Here is a 24,458-nt window from a genome sequence, read left to right as displayed (position 1 = left end):
TTAAATCCAGGAAGACTTTTATTACACAATTTGACTTTACATCGATAAAATGTTAGATAAAACATTATAGATGAAGGAAGAACAATTTAATTTGTTTTGAAATAAATATTAGACATACGAAGTACATACAGTGAAAAAAGGTCACAATAAATTCCAGGTGGAGACATGACTTTGTGCAGTCACCAAAGAAAGCTCTTGATACTTCCAATTTCACACCATCGAATTTATCATTCTTGCTGATTTAAGCAGAACACAAAACAAATATGGATCCTAGGGCTTACTTCCACCAGTACCAGCGTGGATAATTTACTACAGTGATCCAATTTGAAGATCAGCAGGGACCAGTAAATTGCTGCATAAAAGAAAGAGCGAATGAGGCCTTTTTCCTTAGTGTCAGCAGGCTACGATTATTATGTTTATGACATTTTCTTGAAAGGACCCCACGTTTTCTCAAATATGCAGGAGAACTATATTTCTCCTCTGAGCCCTACATTAGCATTATGTGCTTTGGTCTTGAATACAGGAGAGTGATGAATTTTTCAATTTATTTTATAAATTTATAGCCAGGATAATAATGGCTTGAAGAGTATATATAACTCCCCAACCTATACAATATATTAAAAATGGATTCAAGAGAAGTTAGTAAGAAGTGCTGACGTACTGTATATACAATTTTTTTAGCTCAATAGATCCCATTGTATCAAGCACCAGAAGCGATGCAGTTATAAATCAAACAGTTCCTATGAGTATTGCTAATCTCTGCAAGCCTTGTATATTTGTTCCAATATATACAAATTGTAAGTGTTGCCTGGCTAAGAGTTTGCTCTTTTGGTCTCAACTTACAGATACGTGTAGACAAAAAATAATGCCAAAAGGAATTGTTCTTAAAGTTACAAATAATAGTAAACGTTTGGAATTAAATGTTATGAACAAGGTTAGTTTAAAAAATGCTGAGCCTATTTTTTTAACGTACCTTTAAAAAACTAGGAAAGATGGGAGGCAGAGGCAGAGACAGGAGGATCCCTGAGTTCAAAGGTCTACAAAGAGAAACCCCGTCTCAGGGGGAAGGGAGGAAAGGAAAGGGTATGATTCTTGTGCCCTTCTTTCTCCTACAATAGCCAATAGAGTCGTTAAAAGGCTCTAGCAAACACAGCTATCAATAATCTTTTTCCTATGGTTGGAAGAGCCACTTGAGATACAGAGAATACTTACTGCATGCTGTCTGTCACTACTGACTCACACTCAGTATGGGCTGGTTACATGGCATGTGCATCACAAAGAGAAGCCTTTACCCGAGATTCCATCCATTCTGAACGGGCCACCTAAGTGCCATTGCAAAAATCCCAAAAATCACACTGATTAACTAATTCCAGGAAACCTTTCAAATTCCCAGCAGCTCCTTTGATATCCTTGATAGACACCAGCTCCAAGAATGGCTCTGTAGTCAAACTATGAAAGACCATGTGCACTAAGGAGCTGCTGAGAAACAACTCCGGGCTTCCAAAGCTATGTAGTGCCTGCTGAGCTACACCAACACATGGCCAGTGTTGAACTTCCCTGATCCAGGGAATTCCAGTGGCAGAACGAAAATTTGTTGTCTTTATAAACTACACTCGATCTTCAAACCTAGGTAGTATTACTGATATAGTAGTTTCCAAACACTCAAGTGCTTTCAAATTACAGGGGAAAAAATAAATCTCAATTGTAGTTTAACTGATTCTATCTAGTATACCTACAAAATAATCACAAAAAAATTAAAATTCCATCTTTCTATATTAGAAAAGTTATCATTTCTTTGAACATTTGAAAAAGGGAAAAAATAACCTTAACAATTTACGTACTTGGATGACTGGCTGAGAATGAAATGAAGAGACACGAACACACACACCACTCCAGACTGGGCCCTGTTTTCCTGGCTTGTATTGACAACACACTTCTTTTGAATGTTTTACTGTTATAAAATGGTACTCATAAGCTGGGAATATAACTCAGTAGTAGAACAAGGGGCCCTGGGCTCAACCCCCATTCCCATCTCGCAGCACACATAAATACTTAGTGTCATAGCCTACTAAGCACTTTAAGTAGCACAGCATAGTCTTCTAACCCAACTTGTGAAAATGGGGACGACCCAAGGAAACAGTGACACCTACCGATCATAAAGCTAACTCTCCACAGCTAATTTCTCCCTGGGTGAGTTAGTCAATACAAATTCCAATATATTGCCTGAGTGTTTTTGTTTTGTTTTTTAAACTACAATCACAGGTGCTCACTTTCCCATCTGAAATGTTTAGATACCTGGCTTCTGCTTTGTCTTCTTATATACACATTTGTGATCCTATCCAGGTTATTCGCTAAACTTACAACCCTAATTCAAATTTCTGTCTACATCTCTATACCGACTGAGAACGATGCGGTTCTTATTTAACAGCATCCACTCACTTCCCAGAACTTCAGGTTTGTTACTAGCTTGTCTTGACATTCTCTGTCAGGGACAGATACAAGCATCTCAACTTAATCTTTAAAACTAGCTTTCTCTCTTGCTTTTCTTTCAAAAGCATCTCCCTTAGTGAAATTTTATTTCAAGGAAATTTAAATACAAATTATACTGAAGAAATTGCTCTATGGATTACTATTAAAATACAGCCAACTGGGTGAGAGATGAAGTATGCAGAAGAGATTGAATGCTTGTTAGAAAACAAGAGACTTTGTCTGAAGCTTCCACTTGTCCACAAGGTTTAAAAACACGCCAGCACCATTCCAGTTTCTAAAGCACTAGATATTCTGCTTGATCAATCAACTTCCTTTAAACTGCTTAGTTATGCAGTATTAAAGTTCCCCTGCTACACCCACTTTATGCACTAGTCACGTCCTCACTTTTGACGTGTGTACATGGAAACACTAATTTCAGATTTGAGATCAGCTGGTTGTACATATTCACACAGAGTATAATATTTCTAACTGCAACTTCATGCAAACTAGCATCTATTCATGTTCAAATTATAAAATTTGCCTTTTTATGGGCTTGAGACTATACTACACCTTCCCTTAAGGAACAAATATACATTTTCACTCATGCACAAGTTATCAAAAATTATGAAATTCTGCAATGCCATTAAAGAGTCTTAATTATATCACTAAGCATTTGAAATTACAATTTTAAGAAAAAAATTCTTGTTAAAGTCAGCACGAATTAGCTCTTCTAAGGAAAGTTTCTGGACCAATACCATAAAGAACAAACTCACTTACAGGCCTTGAAACATAAAAGGCAACCCAGGTACCAACACAGTGCACACACGACACAAATGAAAGAGTTGGTGAAATACAAACGCATCTTGTACTTTAGCTGATCCAAAGTTAGTATTTTACTTTGCATAAATGTCCTACCAATTAAAAGAAGATGCTAATATAAAAATAGACAAGTAAGAGGTGCATAGGCACTCTCAGCACTATTTTTGAAGTTCTTATAAATCTAAAATGTTCCAAGATTAGGGGGAAAAACGTAGGAGAAAAAACATTTCAAAATAAATATGCCTTTAGCTGCCAGAACTTGATGTCATTCAAGACAATGTTTTAAAAACATCATTAGAAATCAGTATGTTTACATAACAAGATAGTCACTTTATTGCTCTACAAAGTTGTATTCTTAAAACATAGTGATAAGGAGGCTAGGCACACACATAAAAAAATTAACTGGATATTATGAGGTTGCTTCTCCAACTTGGTGGATAAATATTACAAAAATATAAAAGTAGCTGGTTAAAGCTGAGCTATCAAGTAGTATTTTCTGGAAATCTACCAAGACTATCACCTTTCTATAGATTAGTAACTTCAACAAAAAGAAAACTCATGTTTTAAGTTACTAATGAATGTATTTGAAAAATCCAAATTACATGCAGATAGAACTGGGTATTTAAAAAAAAAAAAAAAGCCACACTACATTACTCTATATTAAAGTTGTGCAGTGTTTTAAGCACTTCCAATCATGCAACAGTGAGTAGTAAGGATCAGAACGACTTTTATAAAGGAATAGAATTGAACATATTACACAGCCTCAATCACAGATGCATTGTACATCCAATCCCCCCAACTCAAGTATGCGTTACCAGGCTGAAACACCCATTACTGCCCTCAACTACTCCCCAGGCCCGTTCCCCATGAATTGCCTTACCCATAACCCTTTCCATTAAACCCTCTGAACCGCATTTGCTGGGTAAACATGTATCTACAGAATATTCTTCATTATTTCAGAACATACAAGTGCAATCACATGCTGTCTTCAATCCTATCCTTTCAGAGGCATCTGAACTGCTGCTGCACATGGCTAGGAAATTTCAAGCCTAAGAAACCAAGAAAACTAAAGTCAATATTCTGGAACTATGTAATCCTACAAACTATAGAAACACTGATAATCTACTGGTTGACATTTATAAAAGTTAGTCAGTAGGTCTCTGTGTCACTACTGTCTTCTACAGTAAATGATTACATGGCCCCAAAGATCTAATTCAAAAGAGGTGTACAGTCAATCCATTTTTCAAACATCATTCAAAGCCACAGATGCACTATGGGAACAACAGCTTCACAGGTCATAAAACGAATACAGACTTCTCTGTTATGGTGCAGGCTAAACACACCTGTCCTAGAAAGCAGCATAGTAGAGTGTGAACTGAAACTGCAGGGGGATGTGCTTCTGCTAAAATCTCAACCCAAATTACAGAATGGAAAACTACTGTCTCCAAACATACTCAACTCATCTAGTACCATAACTCACTCCAGACATAATGTGGGTTAATAGTTAGGGGAAACAAATTTCAGAATTCTTTTTAAAAGAAATAAATGTATTTCATGATGTAGGCACAGCAGCATCTAAAACAATTTAGTAACATTTATCACTAAATACAAACTTACATAACCACAAACAGTAAAATTTTCTCAGAAAGTGTTAAAGGCTTGATTTAACATGCCAGGAAAATTATTATTTTTGCACTGAGATGCATTCATGTAAATCATGTAAATTGGACTGAGGTCAGTGTTAGACCTGTAATTTGGGACCCCTATCAGAATTACCAGCTAATAATGCTAATCTTCTAAACACAGCTTAACTAGATGTTAAACTACGCAACTGTTGGTGCCAGTCTGCTAATAAAGGCGATGCTCTGGAGACATAGTCTTCTCACGAACAGTGGGCAGGAGGGCTTCATAATAATGTGTTCAACCACAATCCTCAGTTCATTAAACAAGTTCCTATAAGATAAAATAGTTTTATTTAGAAACACAAGAAAAAGAATACAGATACAAACAATGCTAAGAAATGCAGAAGAAAAAGCTGACCAAAAAAAATTTAAAGAAGTAGCTGGATGAAGTGGCACACACATTGAATCCTAGCACTTGAGGGGCAGAGGCAAGCAGATCTCTGAGTTCGAGGTCAGCCTGGTATACATAGTAAGTTTCAGGACAGCCAAAGCTACACAATGACACCCTGTCTCAAAACAAACAAAGCCCAAACCATTTAGTAAAAGATGAACCTGGAGTACACTGTGCGGAATATACAAAGGAGAACCCAGGCCCACCTGGCAGGCCCAGCCCTCAGCTGCTAGTGCAAGAGGTGGAGAGCCAGCCAGGGCAGCTTGAGCACTCCTTCTCATCACAGACAACATTTCCAAGCCATACATACAAGTGTCTTTTTTGAGTAGAAAATTAATAAAAACACTAAAGAATATGCGGCTGTATCTAAAATGGATTATTTACTTTTTTTGTTAGTCAGTTTTCAAATTTTCAGACAAATTCAAATTATTCTAAAAATGTCTGAAAGATTACATGACATGGGCAACCTACAATTTCTTTAAGTGACTGCTCTCTCACACCTTTTCTGGACACTAGGAATTTCAGTGCTGTAGTGAAGATAATGGAGACTACATGGAACACATTCAACGTTGCTTATAGCATGGACACTGATCAACCTAGCTTTTCCTATTAAACCCTACCCAAGAGCTCACATGATCTGGTGTGATCTTGCTGTTTCCTGCTGCAGCGGACAGTGCTGTGCTGCTCTGTTTGTTCCCAGGCTAAGTGGCCTTCCTTGCCTGACCTCTCCTACCCACGAAGTACCCTTCATTCCATACTGTACATGCATATGTACACACACATCATACCCAAAATGGACTACAAGTCAATTTGGTGAATCCTCAGGGATACTTTTAGTTACCCATTGGGCCTGAGCTTGGGATCCTCGTGAGTGCAGAGAATGACAGAGCACTCGGGTTACAGATGGGCACCACCTTGCATGGCTATGAGCTTTTTAGACCTCATGTAACAAAAGTATAGGAAGCTACTTAAGGAGTGTGCTTAAGGAGACTACTACTGTATATTGACTTGTGAATTTTTACAAATCATATTTGTTTCAACTAAGAAAGTCCTTAAAAATGGGGCTTAGGTCTCACATATTGCCAAAGCACATATACAAACAATAAAAAAGAAATATAGTGACTCCATATATATGGAGTTGAATGTTTTAACCTCCAGTATTTTTACTTACACTGCTGCAAAAGTGGCAAGCACTCAGCAGCAGCCTACTTCAGATGGCGTCTTTTCTAAGGCTAGCATTACGTGGCGCATCTCTACTGTGATGCTGCGTTACAGCAGACAGCTGCATTACCATGGCACCCTATGGAGCCCTGTGCTGCTAAGCTGTTTGCTGGCGTAGGTGCAGAGTGGTCCGCTGCTGAGAAACTACCTTTTCACTCACCCCCACCCAACTTGTTTCAAAGCCTAAACTTAGATTGCAAAGACACTTCTTCCTTCTAAATTCTAAACTATTAGTTAAGAAATTTCCAAGAGTTTATAAATACTACATCTGGACACTATACTACACGGAAGAGATTTAAGCGAGTCACCAGCTTACCGACAATATGGATTTCTTCTAGAGGAATATCGAAGAGTAAGAAATCTATAATATATAAAAGGCTGGAGCAAACTTCCTTGGCCACTGAAATAAAAAAAATGCAAGAGAGATGAGCACACATGACTACTTCATATATACATTAAAAAATTACAGGCAATTTAAAAACAGAGTATGTGTCTGCATCAAATGGTCAGTACAATGACCTATCTAAGCACAAATCACTCTTACAAAAGAAATAGAATATAAATGACTAGAAAAGAGCATGTCTTAGTCAGGATTTCTATTCCTGCACAAACATCATGACCAAGAAGCAAGTTGGGGAGGAAAGGGTTTATTTGGCTTACTCTTCCACAATGCTGTTCATCACCAAAGTAAGTCAGGACTGGAACTCAAGCAGGTCAAGAAGCAGGAGCTGATGCAGAAGGCCATGGAGGGATGTTCCTTACTGGCTTGCCTGCTCTGGCTTGCTCAGCCTACTCTCTTACAGAACCCAAGACTACCAGCCCAGGGATGGTTCCACCCACAAGGGGCCTTTCCCCCTTGATCACTAATTGAGAAAATGCTTTACAGTTGGATCTCATGGAGGCATTTCCTCAACTGAAGCTCCTTTCTCTGTGAATACTCCAGCTGTGTCAAGTTGACACAAAAATAGCCAGTACAGAGCAAAATGCTATTTATTAGTTAAGTTTTTATGGATATATCCATATATTAAAATTTTATATACTAAAACTCAGAAAACACTAGATATTATTTCTATAATTAACAGAGACAATTGATAAAATCAAGGGTTTTATGGGCACTTTAAAAATTATTCCTGATTTGTGTGTTTGTATTCGTGTGTGTGTGTGTGTGTGTGTGAGGGGGCCTGGGGGAGGGAGGGAGGGAGCTTTATTGACTGTGTGATGATTCAGGCACCTGTGTGTGAAGGTCAGCGGGTAACTTTTGTAAAGTCAGGTTTCTCCTATTGTTTCCATGGGTTCCAGGGGTCAAATCAAAGGATCAAACTCTTGACTGTTAGATTGGCAAGCGAGTGCCAATCACCTTGTAGGCTCAATGTTTTGATTTTCAAAACAGGGTCTCAATATGTCAAAGTCTGGCCTCCCACTGCAGCATTTAGAGAGCTGAGACTACATGCGTATATCATACCACATGCCACCCTAAATTAAATTTTATAACACCCCCCCCCAAAGAAAACCTCTGTAGACCAGGCTGGGACGGGACTGACAGAGATCCACCTGCCTCTGCCTCCCGAGAACTGGGATTAAAGGTGTGCACTATCACTGTCCGACCCAAGTTCTAAATCTTAAAAAAAAAACTTCCACACAAAGGAAGGTTTATTTTATATGAGCAAACATACCAACTAATTAATATACTGACATAGCCTATAATAATTAGTATTCTTGATTTAAAAAAAATAATTCTAATACCTCAAGAGGCATGTATGTGTATTTTCTGTGAAACTCTAAGCCTTCTTTCTTTTAAAAACTACCTGTATTACGACATTCAAATAACTAAAAAACAAACAGGAATGGAGCAGTGGATGTGGCTCAGTGCTAGGTGGAACCCATAGCAGGCGCGCACAAGTCTCTAGCTAGCAAGGAGGATGAACTATAACTGCAAGTTCAGCTGGACAGTAAAGCAGTAGGGTTAGTAAATTATATTGTATTTAGTAATTTAAAAATCTCGGCCATGAAAAATACATAATGGACAGCTATACATGGTGGCACACCTATAATCCCAGGACTTAAAAGACGGCGGCTAGACGGTCAGTTTTAGCTATTTGGTGAATTTGAGGCCAGCTTGCCTACACAGTCCTAAAAAACCAAAAAGGGGAAAAAGAAAGAAAAGCTCAGAGGGCAACTTTTTAGAAAAGCAAAAACGTGATGGCTCAGTAGGTAAGGGGCTGCCAAGACAGAATCCTGGGATCCACATGACAGAAGAGAGTACTAACTTCTGAAAGTTGACCTATGGCCTCTACACATGTGCAACACACTTACACCGACAAAAATAAATGTAATAAAAAGAAACTTTTTTAAAGCTAGGTAAAATGGTGCACGCCTTTAATCCCAGCACTTGGGAGGCAGAGGCAGGTGGATCTCTGGGAGTTCTAGGCCAGCCTGGTCTACATGATGAGTTCCAGGATAGCCACAGCCATATAGTGAGATCCCTCAGAAAAAAACCAAACAACAAAGATTTTTTTAAAAAGAGAGCAAAATATAAAGGTATATATGATCATATAAGCTCTTAAATCGATATTTTTAAGCTTTTCTTCTAATTTGTGTGGGAAAACTCGACTAATTAAGGTAGAAAGCTGCCATCGTCTGAACAGCTCAGCAGGCACATAGTGGAAGATCCCTTTACTGGCAGGGCTTCCCCTTCTCGGACCTTGTCTGCAATTCAACTCCCCCACCCCACACACACTGTAAAATGTCACATAGCCTTGGTTAGATCACAGGTTCAACTTCCTGCCTCCTGATAAGATCCTGTTCAGCCAATTCCTCAGATTCCTGAAATGCTTCCCCATGCTAATGAGGCATTTTGGTAACCTAAGCCTTGGTGACCTTTGCCTGGATATTCCTACCCCAAAATTCTATAAGCCTTGAATCACCCCAAGTCAAGTTGCTCTGCCTCCCTGCATCTGGTCCTAGTGTACTCATACTCACAGGGCTTCCGACACTCTCCAACCATCTCTGCTCTCTTTGCCCACAGAGACTGATACTGGTCAATGATCCACGAGGGCAGGGAGTCACAATTTGTACAATAACTTAATAAAAATGAATTACATGACTACAAGTTTATTACTTAATGCTATGTACCTTTTGCCCAACAAATAATCTGAAGTAATTTCCAACTTTCTAAACTGAAAATTCTATCAACACTAGATATTACTTCTATAATTATAAACCAATTTTGCCATTATCCCACTTAGCCCTTTATAAACTCTCCAACACTCTCTCCACAATCTATCCTTGCAGAACTTACATACACACGTGTACACAATGACTAACACTACCCAACACTCCTCATATACTAGTCACGAGTTACCAGCTCCTGACTGCTTGACTCGAGGATGTGAGCTAAAAAAGCATGTACGCGAACACGCTGTAGGTTGTTAACCAACTTTAACTTATATTAACATGTAATATGTGTGAGATAGCATGCAAATTATCTTACTCCTTTTACACCTTCAAGTACTCCAAAGTCTTATGTTCCTACTATTATGTATCAAGCCTCCCTAGTTTTAGGAATATTTAGACTGGTTCTAGTAAAAGAATAAAGCTAGGGTGGGAGAGATGGCTGAGGTTAAGAGCACCGACTGCTCTCCCCGAGGTCATGAGTTCAATTCCCAGCAACCACATGGTGGCTCACAACCATCTGTAATGGGATCTGATGCTCTCTTCTGGTGTGTCTGGAGACAGCTACAGTGTACTCATAAAAATAAAATAATAAATCTAAAAAAAAAAAAAAAAAAAAGAAAGAACAAAAGGAAGGAAGGAAGGAAGGGAGGGAGGGAGGAAGGAAGGAAGACAATAATGCTATAGCTAAGAGTGTAGTTTGGTAGCACCTGCTTACCATGCAAAACATTCTATAAGCACACGTTTTGGAGAGTGATTTTTTTTTTTCTTTTTTTTTTTGAGGATTAAACCTCTCAAAACAAACAAAAAACACAACAGGGTGCATGAAGCCCCAGCATCCTGGTACTCAAGAAATACAAGTGGGAGGACAGCTTCAAGAACAACCTGGGCTACAAAACAAGGCCTTGTTTTTCATAACCCCAAACCTGGGGGAATGTAGGAAAGCAGAAAGGGAAAGGGAAGAGAGGAACTAAAAAGAATGAAGGAAAAGAAAGGAAAGCAGTACACAAACTTACAATGAGCATGTGTCTTTGCAGATGTGTGCATGCATAGACAAGATAAACTAAGACTGCAGTTTATCTTCAAATACAGAGTTCTGAGTAATACGGCCTCTACTAGTCAGGCAGTGTGTCTGCCACTCAGGTAGCATATAAAGACAAGTGATAGCATGGCTACTTTAATTTTATGGTTTGGGTAATATTTAAGTCACACACTTAAATTACTAAGTATTCAATATATAAATCCTATTGCACATGGAACGGTGCCTCAGTGGTAGAGCCCTGTCAAAGCTGTGAACCTTATCCCCAAAGACAAATAAATAAACTTCATAAATAAAGTAATTAAAATTATAAAATACTGGGCTGGTGAGCTGGCTCCGTGGTTAAGAGTGCCGACTGCTCTTCCAAAGGTCCGGAGTTCAAATCCCAGCAACCACATGGTGGCTCACAACCATCCGAAACAAGATCTGATGCTCTCTTCTGGAGTGTCTGAAGACACACTACAGTGTACTTACATATAACAAATAAATAAATATTTTTAAAAAATTATAAAATACTGATGAACAACATTAAATACACACAAAACCAGAAAAGTCTTCCATGTTTTTTTTTTTTAATTTTTAGAACCAGAAAAGTCTTCCATGTTTTTTTTTTTTAATTTTTAGTCTTCCATGTTTATGCATTGAAAAAAATTGTACTGTTAAGACATCATGTTACCCAAAGCAGTTTACAAATTCGTCCATCAGAAGAGCAATTAGGAAAAAAAAAAAGAAAAAGAAAAACATAGCCAGCAGTGGTGAGGATGCAGAGAAAAACTAACGTATGCATGTGGTGGCAATGTGCACTAGGACCAACATCACGGAAAAGGGATGGACAGATAATGTAAGGACCTCAGGATCCAACCATCCCACTTCTGGGAGTGTATCCTGAGGAGAGGAGAGCATCTTCATCAAGTGATCTGTGCATTCTACGCTTATTGCATCACTACTCACCACAGCCCATATACAGACTCAAATGCAGGATCTACCAGCAGATGAATGGATATGCTACATATACCTAACTATACATACATGCTTCAGTGATAGTCAGTCCTAAGACGATGAGATACTGGGCTTCTTCAGGCTTCTGTGGACACCAGGCATGCACATAGTACACATACATGCAGAGTAAACATTCATAGACATAACATAAAGTACAGAAACCCGAGACAGAAAGATTAAACACTCACTCGAATGCAGTCGCTAGAAAGCTGATTTCAAAGAAGAGAGTAAAAAAGTAATCACCAGAAGCTAGGAGAGAAGAGGCATACGGAAAACCTGAGAGCCGAAAGTGGAACAGACCAGAGAGATGACTCAGAGGCTAAAGTGCTTGCTGCACAGGCTTGAGGATCTGAGTTCACATGCCCTGGGGCTCGCTAATTAGCCAGTCGGAGGCCAAATGGTGAGCTCCCAGTTCAGTGACTCAGGAGTGTGATAATGGAAGACACTCAATGTCAACCTCTGGCATCTATATACACACATAAAACAAACACATGTGTAATACCATATACACACATACACACACACACACAGAGACACACACATACATATACACTAGTTAATTAAAGAACGAAATTCTAGTGAAAAAAAATATCCTTGCCGGGCGTGGTAGCGCACGCCTTTAATCCCAGCACTCAGGAGGCAGAGGCAGGCGGATTTCTGAGTTCGAGGCCAGCCTGGTCTACAAAGTGAGTTCCAGGACAGCCAGGGCTATACAGAGAAACCCTGTCTCGAAAAAAAGAAAAAAAAAATATCCTTAAAAGTATTTCTGGTAAACTCTTCAAAATTAAGATGCTGACAATTTTGTCCATAGTGTTAAATAAATGCCTTAATGAGCTCAACTGAGTTAAGTATCAATGAGGTTAAAACATTATAGTTCTAAACTAAGATTTCCTGTTAGTGTGTAAGCTCTGGAGCTCAGTAATGTATAAATGTAGCTACAATTAATACAGTGGCAGAAATTCAACACAAAGCCTTACATATGCTAGGGAGTATCTCCTGCTAAATGAGAAAATTCAACGCTCAGAACAAGTTAAAAGTCTTATCAACTAAAGTCTAGGTCAGAACACCACCTATTAAGAAAATTTTTATAGCCAAGTATAGTGGCACAAACCTTGAATCCCAGTACTTGGGGAAGTAGAGACAGAATGATCTCTGTGAGTTCAGGCCAACCCAGACTACATAGCAGGTTCCAGGATAGCCTGGACTACATAAAGAGCCTGTCTCAAACAAATAAATATGAAAACTTTTATTCTAGAGCTTTATAGTATTCAGAGTCCCACCACTTGAACAGTGTATGGCAGCCTTAGAATTCACGAGAAAAAGAGTAACTTAGAAAAATGAAAGAGATGAATTTATAGAAAAATCTGGGAGAGGTATGAAGAGAGATTGACTACTAAAGAAAGTCAGTCTGTTGGTACAGGCTGGCAGCTAGCTACTTAAGAGGGATGATACAGGTTGCAAGTCCAAGACCAGCGGAGGCAATTTAGTGAGACCTTGTTTTAAAATAAGAAAGAAAAGAAAAAGAAAAAGAAAAAAAAAAAAAAAGGAAAATGGACTGAAGCTATTGCAGCTCAGTGGCATAGACAGTGCTCAGTAAGCAGTGCAGGCCCTGGGCTTAATCCTCAGTGCAAGAAAGGAAGGAAGGAAGGAAGGAAGGAAGGAAGGAAGGAAGGAAGGAAGGAAGGAAGGAAGGAAGAAAGGAAGGCAGGCAGGCAGGCAGGCAGGCAGGCAGGCAGGCAGGCAGGCTGGCTCGCTCATTGGTCAGTGAACAAACACTTAAAAAGTATAAAGTTTTATACGTGGTAACAATAACTTGTACAAATGAGCAAAATTATGAAAAACAAGTAAACAGATTTCTTTTCCTAGACAAGAATCTTACTGTGCAGCCTAAGCAGGCCTTGAACTTGAAACCTCCTGCCTTAGCCTTCCCAATGCTAGGATTACAGGCCTGAACAGGCACATTGACATTTTAAGGAACATTTGATGTGGTTCTATTAATTACAAAATACATTAAGCTTAAAGATTGAAAAATTAATCCTGATATCTATGTTGAAGAAAGCACTGTTGGTACACACATCTAAGCAAGCTAAGAAAGGTGTTTACTGCATCACTATGTGGGAAACTAAAACTGTGACCCACTATCCATTGCCAGGGTAATAAGATACTAACCCAAAGGTGATAATATATAACCTTTTAAAGAAACAAATGCCAACTCTAGATATCGACACAAACAGATCACAAAATACATCCTGACTGAAAAACAAGCTACAAATAATTATGGTAACTATAGTGCACAGTAAAAACAATAAACAAAGCTACACCAGGCAAAGTGTACTTCCTACAGACATGTATTTTTCTAAATGGACTACAAATGCAAACCCATTAAACTGCTTACTCTGGAACAGAGAAGACAGAACCAAGTCTAAAATGCATCGTAAAACACTATGTTAGCAGAGAAGTGTGTTCAACCTGGAGCCTGTGAGGCCAAAGCTCCAGTCCAACATACACCAGTAACCTTATTTAAAATATTGTGCAGGAGTCTTTCTTTGCTCCATCATGAATTCACAGATGACAACACAGCCCAGCCAACCAATAGGCTAGCTATCCCTATTACTTTATCTACAAAGCATCCAGGTAGATATGTATATACTTAAAATTAAATGCAAACTTGTCAACAGAGAGACAAGTACAGCTGTGATATTCTACCTCTCAAAAGAAAACTTTCTTTATTCACCCATCATTTCCAGATTACAAAGTATGTTCACAATTGTAGGCAATTGTTAAAGACTATATACTTTAAAAATGTTTGCTTTTAGTGTAAGAAAAAATACCTTCTCAATAATGGCCAAGAATGAATCAAATTAGACTTCAAGACTGTGCTGGCTAATTTTATGTCAACTTGATACACACTATAGTCATCTCAGAGGAGAGAACCTCGGTTGAGAAAACGTCTCTGGAAGATCTGGCTGTAGGCAGGCCTGTGGGGCATTTTCTTAATTAGTGACTGGTGGAGGAGGGCCCAGCCACTGTGGGTGGTGCCATCCCTGGGCTGGTGGTTCTGGGTTAAGAAAACAGGCTAAGGAAGCCATGAGTAGTTAGTCAGTAAGCAGCTCCCCGCCATGGCCTCTGCATCCTGCCTCCAGGTTCCTGGCCTGCCTTCCTGATGATGAGCTGTGAAAGGGCATCGCAAGCTAAAGAATCCCTTTCTTCCCCAAGAAGTTGCTTTCTTTGGCTGTGGTATTTCATCACAGTGACAGTAACCCTAAGACAAAAAAGTTCTTTTAAATGTAGCATTTTTGGAATTAATTTTCAAAACTTAAAGTTAATCTGCAAGAGTTAAATGATGTACAAAGTCCCTGTCCCTGGGCTATTCATGGCTGTTGGGGAAAGAAGTCATCGTCTTCAGCTGTACACACATTGGTGAGCCCACCGTGCTACAGTGGATAGTTTCACACCCGTGGGCACACAGATGGCCCTGGTTTACACTCAATGGGTAACAAAAAAAATTACAGGAAAAGCACTTGTAGGGAAGAATAGATTTTGAGGAGGATGAGAGAGAAATACAAGAGGGTCACACATATTGTACACATGCATTAAGTTGTTAATATATTTACTCAATAATCAAACATCCAAGTCTGGGCTTGTTGGGAAGGGTTTCAACAAGAGAAAAGAGGAGAGTGATGGGGGGTGGGGGTGGGAAAAATAACAAGCACTCAAAATACACATGTATAAAAATGTCAAAGAATAATAATTCTAAAAGCTGTTAAACACTGCGGGGTAGGGAGAACAGAAATCCCTAGTTTTCCTGCGTCTCAGTGATCCTTCTAAAGCAGCTGGGATGCTCTACCTAAGTATACAAGCTGACACCTGCTGACTCACACAGTATAATATCTGTGTGGGCATCTTTATGTTCACTTAGAATCAGTCTTCAAAACAAGCATATTTGAATGCTTACCTAAAGAGCATAAAAACTGTAGCAGGCATCAAGAATATTTCATTACAAGCGATGAATTTCAAAATATTTTGTTGGTTAGTACTTAATTTATCCAAGAATGATCTCAACAGAGGTAAACTATTTGAACCCTTTGCCTAAAACAAAAGAAAACAAACATTAGAAGTTACTAGGCATCACTAACAACTCAGTCACCCTAGTACCAAAATATGTGGATGCTTGCTAAAGTGGCACCACATTTACATACAACACACTCATTTTCTATACATTAACCCATCTCTACATCTCCTACATCTTAGTGCGACACAAAAGCTGTGCCGTTGTCTCACTGTACCATTTAGGGAATGCCAAGAAAAGCCTGTTCAGTTCAGACACTCTTTTTTGGCAAACACTTTTGATTTATGGTTGATCAAACTGAAGAACTAATGAACACCAAAGGCTAACTGTCAGTACCTGACAGGTAACACAACCAAAGGCCAATTATTTCCAAGTAACTTGAAGAACTTGCTCGTTGTGCTTCCCTGCTTTAGTCTGTGTCTCCAAAGAACCCAAACACGCCAACACATTTTGGCATTCTTACTTTATTTCCCACAGAAAGTTAAATTCCACCCTCTCCACAAAAAACAGTGGTTATTTCTCCCCAGTTGTAACAAAAATCTGACTGTCCAGCAACAGTTAAAATACCTGTGACCCTCAGATAACTAACACTACAGATTCTGGAATCCTTAGGGCTTCCGTGGCTAGAGAAATAAAGAAGTATAATAAACCCACAGACTCGGGCCAGGCATGGTGGTGAACACCTTTAACCCCAGCACTCGAGAGGCAGACACAGGTGGGGATCTCTGTGAGTCCAGCCCAGTCTGGCTACAGAGAATTTCAGGCTAGCCAGGGACTCTGTATAAAGAGACAGCCTAATAAATAAATAAATAAATAAATGAATAAATAAAAAAAATTCAGGAAAATAACTCTTAAAGTTGCTATACAGACACTTCCCATGGTTCTACTGATGCATAAGTTAGCAACAGTGAAGAAGATCTCTGACGCCTTATCAAACTTAACACATTTAGTGAAGATATATATTTCAAACTTCAGGGAACTGGAAGACAATTTTAAGAATAATCCTTTCTCTACAAAATAAAGCTATTTTGTGACATTTCAACCATACAATCTTCAAATCTAAAAGAATTTATCAAAGTTTGTGGAGACTGCAGGGACCTTTGGTGAGAACTGCCTAACACTCAAACTCATGCCGACTTTCTACACATGCCGACTATCTACAATCTCCAAGGCGACGAAACAACATTTACTTACATCCAGGACCTTCTTAGTGTATGTGGCAGCATGGAGCAAAGAAAATAACAAGACTGGAAAAATACTCACTGGAGACCCATTAAGGAAAGCCGTCATGTCACCAGGCACACATGTACATGGCTATGTATTACATGCAAAGGAGAGCTGAAGCAACGCCTGACTGTGAGTTTAGTGGAATGGCTTTTCTTTTTCCTTCATCTTTCAATCAAATCAAGTTTTGCCACCCAGAAAGAAATAACTTCTTTTCTAAAGCTTTCCAGCTGTTTGGAAAGTCAAAATCGTTTTCAATAAAGCACCATAAATACCTCCTAAATAAAACTAAACTGCAGGCCACCCCAAAGGACTGAGTACAGTTTTTAACCCTACAATGAACTTTTTTTTTATTACTTTTAGTTGTGTGTGCCTGCATGCGTTTATGTTCACCACACACATGCAGGTGTCCTAGGAGGCCAGTGGGTATCGGATCCTTTGGAACTGGAATTATAGGTATTTGAACCAAACCTGGATCTTCTGCAGGTATGGAAACCATCTCTCCAGTGTACCAATTCGACCTTAATCACAGTCTTCTACAGTGATTTTATGAATTCTTTTATGAATTTACACTGTTGACAAAAGTTAATGGCTTAAGTCCCATTACTTTGAGAAACTATACTTTTAAGAAAAAAAAAATCTGAATTTGTAAAAAAAAAAAAAAAAAAAAAAAAAAGGCTGTATACTTCAGCTTGCATAAAATCTACCACAGGTTCTATGAAGTTAATTACAATAGCAAGGAATTTTTACACTAAGTCCAATGGTATGGCCTTATACTGTGGTTAAATACAAAATTTTTATTCAACTTTTCAAAAGAAAAAAATAGAAACAAATTCCCTCCAATTTTTGTTAGGTGAATAATAGAAAACCTATCATGAGACAGGATCTCATGGAAGCCCAGGCTAGACTTGATTTTCCAAGTGCTACAATTACATGCCTGGTTCAAAGTCACTTTTAAATTATTTAGAAAAGATAAGGGGTGAAAAGGCTACCATTTTAGTCTTAAGTGCCAGTCACTGACGGAGCAAAAACAATATACCACATTAAGAACAAAGGCCCAAGTACATGTGTAGGGTTACTCTGAGTCGCTTTTGCATGCTGCCGTAATTCCCAACTTCTTTATGGATTAGCATTCTTACCACTCATTAATTCATGTTCTTGCCACCGCTCAGTATTTCCTAAGAATTACCTTGTTGGGTCAACTTGCTGCGTTTGTTTGCTTTTTGAGACAAGATATCACCATGAAACCCTGGCTAGCCTGAAATGAGCTATGTAAATTAGGCTGGCTTTTAACCTACCTGTGCCTCCTAGGCCTACAAGCCTATACTACCACACTTGCTTATGTCCTTTCTATTTTACGTACAGTGAAAGTGAATCCACTTTCACTTCATGTACTTTACTAAGTCATTCTGGATTAATTTTTGTCCCTGGCTCACCGGAAGCTGGGGGAGCCAAAGATCTTTTCTTATGTGTTACTTATTCTAAGTAACACATTTGTAGGACTGGAGAGATGGCTTGGGGATTAAGACCACTGGCTGCTGCTGCAGAGGACCTGAGCTGGATTTCCATCACCCACACAGTAGTGCACAACTGTCTGCAACTTCAGTTGCAGGGGTTTTAACATCCTCTTCTGATCCCCACACGCATCAAGCACGCATGTGGTACACATACATATACACAGGCAAAACACTCATACAGGTAAGTAAAATGAAATTTGCATCTTTCCTCCAAGATATAAAGTCAATGAACTAAAAATTTAAATATTGAATTCAGGTATAAACTTGTGCCTTGAATGTTAACTGTTAAATATCCAAGAACATTGAGAGATGAAGTTTAAATTCACAAAACAGCTCTACAGAGTTTACATTTCAAATTTTGGGGACAAAAATTCAAGTGACAGACTAAAAGCAAAATAGCTTTATGAATTCTATCATCACTGTATCCTTCCAACAGGAAGACTCCACTGTCCCAGCTATGAAAGGATACTTGTAACAGGGTAGGAGTTGACGAAGATGAGTGAATACAGCAGGTAGTGGCAGCTGTCCTCTAACAAGGCCTGAGCCAGGAACGCTCTGCTCAACTGGAAGTGAGGTAATCTCTGATGCAGTCTCAGAGCACTGGTCAGAGCATTGGCCAGCAAAGCACGCTGGTAAAAGCTTGCTGCTTCATGCAACCTGCAAATTACCAGAGGAAAAGTTATTATGAGACTTCAAGAGCTACCACGTCTCTTCCTTTTGTGAATTGCATCATAATTGCACAACACCTAAATCATTTAATTGTTAATAGAAAACAAATTACACAAATGCACTCCACATTCTGGGAAACATCTCCTCACATATACATCCAACTGATTAGTATAAAGCAGTCATACTTTTGTCAACTTAAAAGACCTGCAGAATCCATCTCAACCCAAGATATCTAGTTTTCCTCAGATTTTCAATGAGCAGTCACACAAACTAGAAATAAAACATCCTAATTGGTATTACTAGATTACTGTTGCTTTTAAGTGGGCTTTGTGTTAGTCTTAATCCCATTTACAATTTAACAATTCTAAAGCTAAAAAGCAGTCCATAGATACTGACTGAACACCTCTGAGTCAGAAACAAGATAATACATACCCAAGAAGAGGCAGAACGAACAAAGCGGAGCAATAAACTGTGAACAGGCGAGAAAGCCACATTGCTGTGTCCAGTTTATTGGTCATCATGAATTGCTAGATTTAAAAAAAAAAAAAATTATGGTACCCTAAGCCCAAAAATTATGTTAAGGACAAATTATGCACTATAATCCTATGAAGACTATTGTAACACCACCTTGTCCTATTTGCTTTTGCAGATCAGTAAGTGGAAACGCATGCTACTTAACCACCTCCTCACACATATGCTGTGGAAAGCATGAGAAACACTTTCAGAAAAAAATCGGGACAGTAAAACTTTCTGTGCTATTTCAACATTTATAATAATGGCTCCATGTACTTTAAAACAACTTTAAATAATGACTAGTGGCTCTCAAGAGAATTTTAATGTCTATTCTTAGAAAAATCTCAAACCCAAATAGTCAGGACTCAGAACTGAATAAAGCATCTGATATTAGGTCTGGATTAAATAATCCATTAAAAAGAGAAATGTAAAATCATTGCAACAGTTGGCATAGAACTCATTGATCTATAGACTATTTGTCTATGTACATGCAGAGGTGCCTAGCACCCCCAAGTCATTGGAAATAAGCCTATCAAATATGAACTGCTATCTGCTTCTCAGGTCCTATTACTCTGCATCTCCTACAGGTCCCATACAAGTTTACCCTGATATCAGTGGCCCTAGATTAAGCTTATCATGAAAGCAAGAACTTAAATCTGCTTTAGTTCGAACAAGCACCTCACACCAATTTCTAAAGAGGCTTTCATATTCTTCACTATAATGCTCAGAAATAATTTTAATACCAAGACATAACATATGTGGGTATATGAAGTGAAAGGAGTCTTACAATACATATTCTCATTAAATGTGGTGGAGTTGTTTCTAGTTGGTGCTTCCAATAAGCTGATTTTGAAACATATTCATACATCTATCTGAAGGTTTTAAATACTAGTTTTAAGCAATGTCACTGTTTTTGTGCATGCAAACATTTTTAGGAAAAATGCAAGTATATTTAAAATTCAAGTTTATTTTATTACATGCCTTTTAGTTACATGCTAGCAATTTCAAAAATAAAATATACTGCTAGTTTATTCTATCTAGACCCAGCTATGATTCTGTGATGCTACTAAATTTAGCTGACTGGCAACAGCAGCAGTCAAATGCAAGGATGAAATCTAGATTACCATGTCAGTTTGTTCAGAGCCTTCTCTTTACAATCCATTTGTTGGGCCATCAAGACAGCCCAGCAGTAAAGGCACATGCTCCCAAGGCTGATGACCAAGGTGTGAACCCTGAGACCACTGTAGATGTAGAGAACTTATAAGAATAAGTTGTCCTCTGACCTCCACACATGATACTCCCTAATGAAATAAGTATTTGTGTAGGGTTTTCATTCTTTAGCAAGTCACTGAATTGACCATTTTAGACATCTATTCTAAAGATTTGATTTTATTATTTTTAACTGTGAGTATGTGTGGTGCATAAAGTAACCAACGGAGTCCAGGGGATCCCCCTGGAGCTGGAGTTACGGGTGATTGTAAGTCCTCCCCCACCCCCGACCCCCTCTGTGGGTGCTAGGAACTGAACTAGGGTCTTCTGCAAAAGCAGCACTCACTTATAAACACGAGCCCATCTACCCAGCCCTTCCTCTGGGTCTTCTGCATGTACCTACACTCCACTACAAAATCAAGGAGCTGAAGAGGCTGGTTTAAGTAGAGTGAACTGCCTGGTATATATAGTTCCAGAACAACTACAACAAAAATATTTTAATGGATCATGGGACTGAAGACTCGAGGACAAATTATTCACAGTTTCGAAGTATTAGGCCAGACAACGTCTTACTTACAAAGGGCGAAATCTATTTTTACAATGGCAAATCAGTTGATTCAGGATCACACCTGAATTCCCCAAAGAATCAACATAAAATGGTTCTTGTGTCCTGAGAAGGACATAATCAAAATGTAATTTCAGTTTCTAGAGCCTTCTGCAAAACAGGTCTAGACTTTTGAAACTACGTGTGTCTTCAAAGCCCAGAGAGAGAGAATAGAGGGATTTCCACTGACTGACTGGGAGTAAAGAGGCAGGACAAATAAACACAATGGCTGCTTCCCAGAGTGGGCAAGGGACAATGGACAGTTAAGATAATCTGCACATGAACTACAAAGTAGGTTAACATACATCCATGTTCAATTCCCCAAATGTAATGAAGTGGAAAATAATACTTAAGTATTTGTGGGTTATCAAGAATCTCCAAATGGGTCAGCAAAGTTAAGTGCGTGTACACAGTACAAGGGTGTTGTAAAAAGCTTTTTTTTTTTTTTTTTTTTTTTTTAATCTAAACTTCAATTTAAGGGCAAAAACACAAAAACTGCCTCGGGTCGACCTGTAGAACAACATTTTTAATTATAAAGTTACAAAAGGGTGGTCCTCCTCTTTGTAAACAACTAATCGAAGAAACACACCACTCTCTCTCTCCCTTTTGCAAAATTTCTTAAAAGGCTTGAAGTAGGTACAAAGGGCAATACCACGACGCGCACCATGAGGCCTGTGGGTTGAATAAATGGTATCTTCCACCTTGGGGGCCGAAGACGATCGGAGACCGCGGTGTGGGAAGGGGCAAAGAGGCCAACATCCCCAGTAGACAGGTGACAGCCACCTGCTCCAGAACTGCCTGTTGTCGCCTTTGAAACAAACTTGGAGCTCCTCTCGCCGCCACTGCGCTCCTCCCTAACCCCAGTCCGGCAGGCAGCGGCTTCTAGAACCCTCTAGCCCTCTCAAACACTTCCTGCTCCTCGCCAACTCGGGCTGATGGAGCCGGGCGACCAGGCCGCTCACTTACCACAGCGCCCGCCCCTTGGGGGCCGTTCGGGGTCGTATCCGCCATGGGAGACACTCGGGAGCCCGGGACGCTGCGACAGCAAAGAAGAGCAAAACGTCAGTGCGGGGCGACGACCCTCCGACCTGCTTTCAGAGCCGGCAGGAACCCCAAACCCCCGAAGGAACGGGCCCTCCCGGACGCGTGCAGCACACGGCCGCAGAAGTCCCCCTATGGCGGTCCGGTAATACCTGCCCCGCTCGGTCCAGACCAAAGCTGCCTTTCTAGAAAGACCCAAGCGAAGGCGGAGCTTCGGAGAAAGGCCTTAAAGAGCCGATCGACGCCGCCGGTTCCCGGGGTTGCAAAACCGGAAGTGATTTTTTCTTTTTCACGTGAGGCAGGCGGGACGTTGAGAGTCACCGGGCGTGGTTTCCGGAGGCATGATGGGAAATGCAGTTTTTCTCCTTGTTTTGATTCCACCTACCCTACGAGCCAATTGGCACGGAAATGTTAAGTGAAACCACCGAGGCAACTTTCGTCTTAACCAGCACTCAGGCGACTTTCCTCGCTGGCTTCCGAACCTCAAAAATCTCTCTACTTCCATATACAGAAGCTTCAGAAATATCTATGATCTCTCCAGATAGCGATTCACCAAACCCTGTGATTTAGTTTCCTTATTTCAAGCACTAGAGAAACCGGCTATGTGACGGACGCATGGAGAAAAAAAAAATGAACATAACACTGACCTTCTCAGAGACAATAGAGCAAATACGACCATAAGCTGAGTTAATCAGGGGTTCCTGGAAAAGTAATTCTGGCCATAAATCTTGAAGGGAAAGGAGAAATTGTATATGAAAAGGGAAGGAGGTTCCAAATAAGGGAACAGAGCAGATAAAGTAACAGAATGAGTCAGGACAGTTCGGTGTGAGCTAACTGAATGAATGGGTCTGGGGGGGATGAAAGATTTGGACTGCTGAGAGGCAGGGTGTGCCAAGAAAACCATTACATGAGGGCATGGGAGGGGTTGGAAGGAAAGGGGAGAAATGATGAAGTTATATTTTAATTAAAAATATTTTTAAAGACTTATTATGTGTACAGTGTTCTGCCTGCATGTATGCCAAAACTTCTGAACTTAACTCTGCAATCTAGGGAGCCAAGTTACAACTTTCAGCAGAAGTGTGACATCATCTGTATTAGAAAGATCATAGGGAGGCCATTGCACACAACTAGGGAGAGCAATGAAATCCTGCATTGTGGTGATGGTGTGGGAGAAAAGAACAGGAAAGAAGACTTGAATGTGGCTTCCATGATTTCATGTCTGGCTAGATAAAAGGTATGCAGGGGTGGGGCTGTCGTCTGCAGAGACTCGGAGAAGAGGCATAGAGAAAAATGAAAAAGAAGAACAGAAGAGAGTGGTGGAGGACAGGAAGCTGACTACAGATCTATACTCCAACTTAGGAACCGAGTATCTCTAAGCTCCTCCTTTCTCAGAAGTACAATTGCCTTTATGATTCATGGCAGCCCAGGCGCCAGTCCGCTGCTGTCTAGGAGTCAAAGGATGCTCTGTAGAATGTTGTAAACTTTTCTTCTAAGGCCAATGTCCACATTCGGGTCCCCACAATCTCCAGCCTAGATTCCCTATCACCCTAGCTCAGCTAACACATTATCTTCTCTGCATTGCTGGAGTATAATTTGTCCCCTATTTTATCATTTATCATTTATTTATCATTGTCTAATATTTCTTTTTGATTATTTGTTTAATCTGCATCTCCTACCATGTATGGGTAGTGTGTGTGTGTGTGTGTGTGTACATGGACACATGTGTATCTTGGTTTACCTGGGGTGTCAAAACAAATACAACAGACTGAGTAGTTTAAACAGTGCAACTTTTTCCTCACAGTTCTAGATGCCTGGAAATTC

General features: G+C 39.6%; 1 protein-coding gene across 2 annotated transcripts; it reads right to left on the bottom strand.

Annotated features, from left to right (window-relative positions):
• On the bottom strand, positions 1–22,922 carry Tmem33 (transmembrane protein 33). 2 transcript variants are annotated; one of them, XM_021162531.3, is made up of 9 exons: positions 22,790–22,922; positions 22,563–22,632; positions 19,703–19,797; positions 19,071–19,258; positions 17,055–17,122; positions 15,747–15,880; positions 6,899–6,982; positions 5,121–5,241; positions 1–4,337 (listed from the first exon to the last, which is right to left on the bottom strand). In XM_021162531.3, the coding sequence occupies exons 2-9, from the start codon at positions 22,605–22,607 to the stop codon at positions 4,332–4,334; spliced, it is 741 nt and encodes a 246-aa protein (XP_021018190.1). In that variant the 5' UTR covers positions 22,608–22,632; positions 22,790–22,922; the 3' UTR covers positions 1–4,331. The 2 variants fall into 2 exon arrangements, with proteins under 2 accessions (XP_021018190.1, XP_021018189.1); XM_021162530.3 differs by having other exon boundaries at positions 1–5,241.
• Positions 22,923–24,458: the final 1,536 nt, after the last annotated feature.

This window comes from Mus caroli, unplaced genomic scaffold (assembly GCF_978045245.1).
Source record: "Mus caroli unplaced genomic scaffold, Mus_caroli_1 scaffold_4, whole genome shotgun sequence".
NCBI classification, from domain to species: Eukaryota; Metazoa; Chordata; class Mammalia; order Rodentia; family Muridae; genus Mus; species Mus caroli.
This window is presented reverse-complemented; position numbering and strand designations above follow the sequence as displayed.